Below are 7226 nucleotides of genomic sequence, written 5' to 3'. Positions count from 1 at the left end.
AGAAATTGCTTTTGTTATTTTGTTAGCAGAGCTGAAACTGTTGTCCTGATTAAGGAAGCAATAAAACTGGCCTTCTTTAGGCTCATTGAGTATCTGGAGCATCAGCATTTGTGGGTTCGATTACAGGCTCAAAATGGCCAGAAACAAACAACTTCCTAACAATAACCTGGGACGGAGGTTCACCTTCCAGCAGGACAATGACTCTAAGCATACTGCTAAAGCAACACTTGAGTGGTTTAAGGGGAAACATTTAAATGTCTTGGATTGGCCTAGTCAAAGCCAAGACCTCAATCCAATTGAGAATATATGGTATGACTTAAAGACTACTGTACTCCAGCGGAACCCATCCAACTTGAAGGAGCTGGAGCAGTTTTGCCTTGAAGAATGGGCAAAAATTCCAGTGGCTAGATGTGCCAAGCTTATAGAGACATACCCCAAGAGACTTGCAGCTGTAATTGCTGCAAAAGGTGGCTCTACAAAATATTGACTTTGGGTGTGAATGTAGACTCAAGTTTTCAGTTTTTTGTCTTATTTCTTGTTTGTTTCACATTTTTATTTTATTTTGCATCTTCAAATTGGTAGATATGTTGTGTAAATCAAATGATATCAACCCCCCAACAAATCTATTTGAATTCCAGGTTGTAAGGCAGCAAAATAGGAAAAATGCCAAGGGGGGTGAATCCTTTCGCAAGCCACTGTAGCTGCCAACACAGAGACAGGTGACAATCTGTACAGCAGCACCATCTGTTTGTCGCTGTGTTACCTCTAGTTAGCTGCCAATACAGAGACAGACAGACACACACACACTGCTAGCTTGCAGTGCTCAGAAGCACCCTAGCAGTCTAAGCTCTCCCTTCCGCTACTCCCCCCTCTCATCCTATATCTGTGTTTGACCTCGTTTTTATTTTATTTTTATTTCACCTTTATTTAACCAGGTAGGCTAGTAGAGAACAAGTTCTCATTTACAACTGAGACCTGGTCAAGATAAAGCATAGCAGTGCGACACAAACAACAACATAGAGTTACACATGGAATAAACAAGCATACTGTCAATAACACAATAGAAAATAGAAAGTCTATATAAAGTGTGTGCAAATGGCATGAGGAGGTATGGCAATAAAAAGGCCATAGTAGCAAAGTAATTACAATTTAGCAAATTAACACTGGAGTGATAGATGAGCAGATGATGATGTGCAAGTAGAGATACTGGTGTGCAAAAGAGCAGCAAAGTAAATAAAAACAATATGGGGATGAGGTAGGTAGATTGGGTGGGCTATTTACAGATGGGCTATGTACAGCTGCAGCGATCGGTTAGCTGCTCAGATAGCTGATGTTTAAAGTTAGTGAGGGAAATATAAGTCTCCATCCGATTTTTGCAATTTGTTCCAGTCACTGGCAGCAGAGAACTGGAAGGAAAGGCGGCCAAAGGAGGTGTTGACTTTGAGGATGATCAGTGAGATATACCTGCTAGAACGCGTGCTACGGGTGGGTGTTGTTATCGTGACAAGTGAGCTGAGATAAGGCGAAGCTTTACCTAGCAAAGACTAATAAATGACCTGGAGCCAGTGGGTTTGGCGACGAACATGTAGCGAGAGCCAGCCGACTACTGCATACAGTCGTAGCCAAACGTTTTGAGAATGAGACATATACATTTTCACAAAGTCTGCTGCTTCAGTTTGTATGACGTCAATTATGCATATACTTCAGAATGTTGTGAAGAGTGATCAGATGAATTGCAATTAATTGCAAAGTCCCTCTTTGCCATGCAAACGAACTGAATCCCCAAAAAACATTTCCACTGCATTTCAGCCCTGCCACAAGCTGACATCATGTCAGTGATTCTCTCATTAACACTGGTATGAGTGTTGACGAGGACAAGGCTGGAGATCACTCTGTCATGCTGATTGAGTTCGAATAACAGACTGGAAGCTTCAAAAGGAGGGTGGTGCTTGGAATCATTGTTCTTCCTCTGTCAACCATGGTTACCTGCAAGGAAACACGTGCCGTCATCATTACTTTGCACAAAAGGGGCTTCACAGGCAAGGATTTTGCTGCCAGTAAGATTGCACCTAAATCAACCATTTATCGGATCATCAAGAACTTCAAGGAGAGCGGTTCAATTGTTGTGAAGAAGGCTTCAGGGCACCCAAGAAAGTCCAGCAAGCGCCAGGACTGTCTCCTAAAGTTGATTCAGCTGCGGGATCGGGGCACCACCAGTACAGAGCTTGCTCAGGAATGGCAGCAGGCAGGTGTGAGTGCATCTGCACGCACAGTGAGGCGAAGACTTTTGGAGGATTGCCTGGTGTCAAGAAGGGCAGCAAAGAAGCCACTTCTCTCCAGGAAAAACATCAGGGACAGATTCTGAAAAAGGTACAGGGACTGGACTGCTGAGGACTGGGGTAAAGTCATTGTCTCTGATGAACACCCTTTCTGATTGTTTGGGGCATCCGTTAAAAAGCTTGTCCGGAGAAGACAAGGTGAGCGCTACCATCAGTCCTGTGTCATGCCAACAGCAAAGCATCCTGAGACCATTCATGTGTGGGGTTGCTTCTCAGCCAAGGGAGTGGGCTCACTCACAATTTTGCCTAAGAACACAGCCATGAATAAAGAATGGTACCAACACATCCTCCGAGAGCAACTTCTCCCAACCATCCAGGAACAATTTGGTGACAAACAATGCCTTTTCCAGCATGATGGAGCACCTTGCCAAAAGGCAAAAGTGATAACTAAGTGACTCGGGGAACAAAACATTGATATTTTGGTCCCATGGCCAGAAAACTCCTCAGACTTTAATGCCATTGAGAATTTGTGGTCAATCCTCAAGAGGCGGGTGGACAAACAAAACCCCACATATTCTGACAAACTCCAAGCATTGATTATGCAAGAATGGGCTGCCATCAGTCAGGATGTGGCCCAGAAGTTAATTGACAGCATGCCAGGGCGGATTGCAGAGGTCTTGAAAAAGAAGGGTCAACACTGCAAATATTGACTCTTTGCATCAACTTCATGTCATTGTCAATAAAAGCCTTTGACACTTATGAAATGCTTGTAATTATACTTCAGTATTCCATAGTAACATTTGACAAAAATATCTAAAGACACTGAAGCAGCAAACTTTGTGTAATTTATTAATATGTGTGTCATTCTCAAAACTTTTGGCCACAACTGTACAGGTTCCAGTAATGGGTAGTGTAAGGGGCTTTGGTGACAAAACGGATGGCATTGTGATAGACTGCATACAGTTTTTCTGAGTAGAGTGTTGGAGGCTATTTTGTAAATGGCATCGCCGAAGTCGAGGATCGGTAGGATAGTCAGTTTTACTTTGGCGGCGTGAGTGAAGGAGTCTTTGTTGCAAAATAGAAAGCCGATTCTAGATTGAATTTTGCATTGGAGATGTTTAATATGAGTCTGGAAGGAGAGTTTACAATCTAGCCAGACACCTAGGTATTTGTTGTTATCCACATATTCTAAGTCAGAACCGCCCAGAGTAGTAATTCTAGTCGGGCGTGGGGGTGCGGGCAGCAATCAGTTGAAGAGCATGCACTTAGTTTTACTTATATTTACTTGTGACAGAGGAGACAGTCCTCTGTTGCTCAGAGGGGAGAGAGGGGGGAGGAGAGAGGAATGGAGGAGGGAGAGAGGAGGGCCTCTGAGGTCTCACCCAGCCTCCAACCCCATGGTCAGGTGACAGAGAGAGCAGGCTCTGAGAACACAATACACTATGTTCTGATCCAAATGGAGACCGAAGGACAGAACCAAAGAGAAGGGACAACAACAACACTGACAACATCAACAACAACACTGACAACATCAACAACAACACTGACAACAACAATAATACTGACAACAACAACAACACTGACAACAACAACACTGACAACAACAACAACAACAACAACAACAACACTGACAACAACAACAACAACACTGACAACAACACTGACAACAACAACACTAACAACAACAACAACAACACTAACAACAACAACAACAACACTGACAACATCAACAACAACACTGACAACAACAATAATACTGACAACAACAACAACACTGACAACAACAACACTGACAACAACACTGACAACAACAACAACAACAACAACAACAACAACACTGACAACAACACTGACAACAACAACAACAACACTGACAACAACACTGACAACAACAACACTAACAACAACAACAACAACACTGACAACAACAACACTGACAACAACAACACTGACAACAACAACACTGACAACAACAACACTGACAACAACAACACTGACAACAACAACACTGACAACAACAACAACACTGACAACAACAACACTAACAACAACACTGACAACAACAACACTGACAACAACAACACTGACAACAACATCACTGACAACAACACTGACACAAACAACAACACTGACAACAACAACACTGACACAAACAACAACACTGACAACAACAACACTGACAACAACAACAACACTGACAACAACAACACTGACAACAACATCACTGACAACAACACTGACACAAACAACAACACTGACAACAACAACACTGACAACAACAACACTGACAACAACAACACTGACAACAACAACACTGACAACAACATCACTGACAACAACACTGACACAAACAACAACACTGACAACAACAACAACAACACTGACAACAACAACACTGACAACAACAACAACACTGACAACAACAACACTGACAACAACAACACTGACAACAACAACAACAACACTGACAACAACAACAACAACACTGACAACAACAACACTGACAACAACAACAACACTGACAACAACAACACTGACAACAACAACACTGACAACAACAACAACAACACTGACAACAACAACAACAACACTGACAACAACAACACTAACAACAACAACACTGACAACAACAACACTAACAACAACAACACTGACAACAACAACAACAACACTGACAACAACAACAACAACACTGACAACAACAACACTGACAACAACAACAACACTGACAACAACAACACTGACAACAACAACACTGACAACAACAACAACAACACTGACAACAACAACAACAACACTGACAACAACAACACTAACAACAACAACACTGACAACAACAACACTAACAACAACAACACTGACAACAACAACACTGACAACAACAACACTGACACAAACAACAACACTGACAACAACAACACTGACAACAACATCACTGACAACAACACTGACACAAACAACAACACTGACAACAACAACACTGACAACAACAACACTAACAACAACAACACTGACAACAACAACACTAACAACAACAACACTGACAACAACAACACTGACAACAACATCACTGACACAAACAACACTGACACAAACAACAACACTGACAACAACAACACTGACAACAACATCACTGACAACAACACTGACACAAACAACAACACTGACAACAACAACACTGACAACAACAACACTGACAACAACATCACTGACAACAACACTGACACAAACAACAACACTGACAACAACAACACTGACAACAACAACACTGACACAAACAACAACACTGACAACAACAACAACAACAACACTGACAACAACAACAACAACAACACTGACAACAACAACACTGACAAAAACATCACTGACACAAACAACAACACTGACAACAACATCACTGACAACAACAACAACAACACTGACAACAACAACAACAACAACACTGACAACAACAACAACACTGACAACAACAACAACACTGACAACAACAACAACACTGACAACAACAACAACAACAACACTGACAACAACAACAACAACAACACTGACAACAACAACACTGACAAAAACATCACTGACACAAACAACAACACTGACAACAACATCACTGACAACAACAACAACAACACTGACAACAACAACAACAACAACACTGACAACAACAACAACACTGACAACAACAACAACACTGACAACAACAACAACACTGACAACAACAACACTGACAACAACAACAACAACAACACTGACAACAACAACAACAACAACACTGACAACAACAACAACACTGACAACAACAACATCACTGACAACAACAACAACAACAACAACAACAACAACAACAACACTAACAACAACAACAACACTGACAACAACAACAACAACAACACTGACAACAACAACACTGACAACAACAACACTGACAACAACAACACTGACAACAACAACAACAACACTGACAACAACATCACTGACAACAACAACAACAACACTGACAACAACAACAACAACACTGACAACAACAACAACAACACTGACAACAACAACAACAACACTGACAACAACAACAACAACAACACTGACAACAACATTAATGAGTCCATTGCAACAGGGTTGTTATATAATATATATCTCATCAATAGACAGACAGGCAGACAGATAGACAGACAGACAGACAGGCAGGGTAAAAGCAGTGGCATAGATAGATAGATAGATAGATAGATAGATAGATAGATAGATAGATAGATAGATAGATAGATAGATAGATAGGTAGATAGGTAGATGGGTAGATGGGTAGATGGGTAGATGGATAGATGGGTAGATGGGTAGATGGGTAGATGGATAGATGGATAGATGGGTAGATGGGTAGATGGATAGATGGATAGATGGATAGATGGATAGATGGGTAGATGTAGTAGGAGTGTGTTGGTTCTTACCTGTCTGGTTGCGTCTCTGAGCGTATGCCACCACCACAGCAGCTAGCACTACACGGCACAGCAACGTTACGGTGTTGGCCATCTGGAGACAGAGACACAGAGGAGCATGTCAGAGTCCTGCTGGGTCAGGGAGGGGCGGGACTGCACGGTCAGTCTGGAGGGAGACGGGTAGCGCCTCAGAGCTGAAGGACAGGCTTTCCCCTTCTCTCTCCGTTTCCTTTTAATATCACTCTTTCTCTGCTTCCCTCTCTCTCTCACTATCTCTCTGCCTCTATCTCCCCCCTCTGCCTTGCTCACTCAACCTATCACTCTCTGCTTCTCTCTCTCTCACTTCAATTTAAATTTAATGGGCTTTATTGGCATGGGAAACATATGTTTACATTGCCAAAGCAAGTGAAATAGATAACAATGTCTCTCTCTCTCTCTCTCTCTCTCTCTCTCTCTCTCTCTCTCTCTCTCTCTCTCTCTCTGTCTCTCTCTCTCTCTCTCTCTCTCTCTCTCTCTCTGTCTC

The 7226-nt window shown here is 42.1% G+C and overlaps 1 protein-coding gene across 1 annotated transcript in view; it reads right to left on the bottom strand.

Moving 5' to 3' along the window:
* Window positions 1-7226, bottom strand: part of LOC129818055 (ciliary neurotrophic factor receptor subunit alpha-like) — a 358244-nt gene that overhangs the window by 160929 nt on the left and 190089 nt on the right. The window contains exon 2 of the mRNA XM_055873591.1: window positions 6716-6797. Within this exon, the coding sequence (XP_055729566.1) occupies window positions 6716-6797 (82 nt within the window). The remainder of the gene's footprint in view (window positions 1-6715; window positions 6798-7226) is intronic.

The sequence above is a fragment of the Salvelinus fontinalis genome, chromosome 21, assembly GCF_029448725.1.
Source record: "Salvelinus fontinalis isolate EN_2023a chromosome 21, ASM2944872v1, whole genome shotgun sequence".
Taxonomy (NCBI): domain Eukaryota; kingdom Metazoa; phylum Chordata; class Actinopteri; order Salmoniformes; family Salmonidae; genus Salvelinus; species Salvelinus fontinalis.
This window is presented reverse-complemented; position numbering and strand designations above follow the sequence as displayed.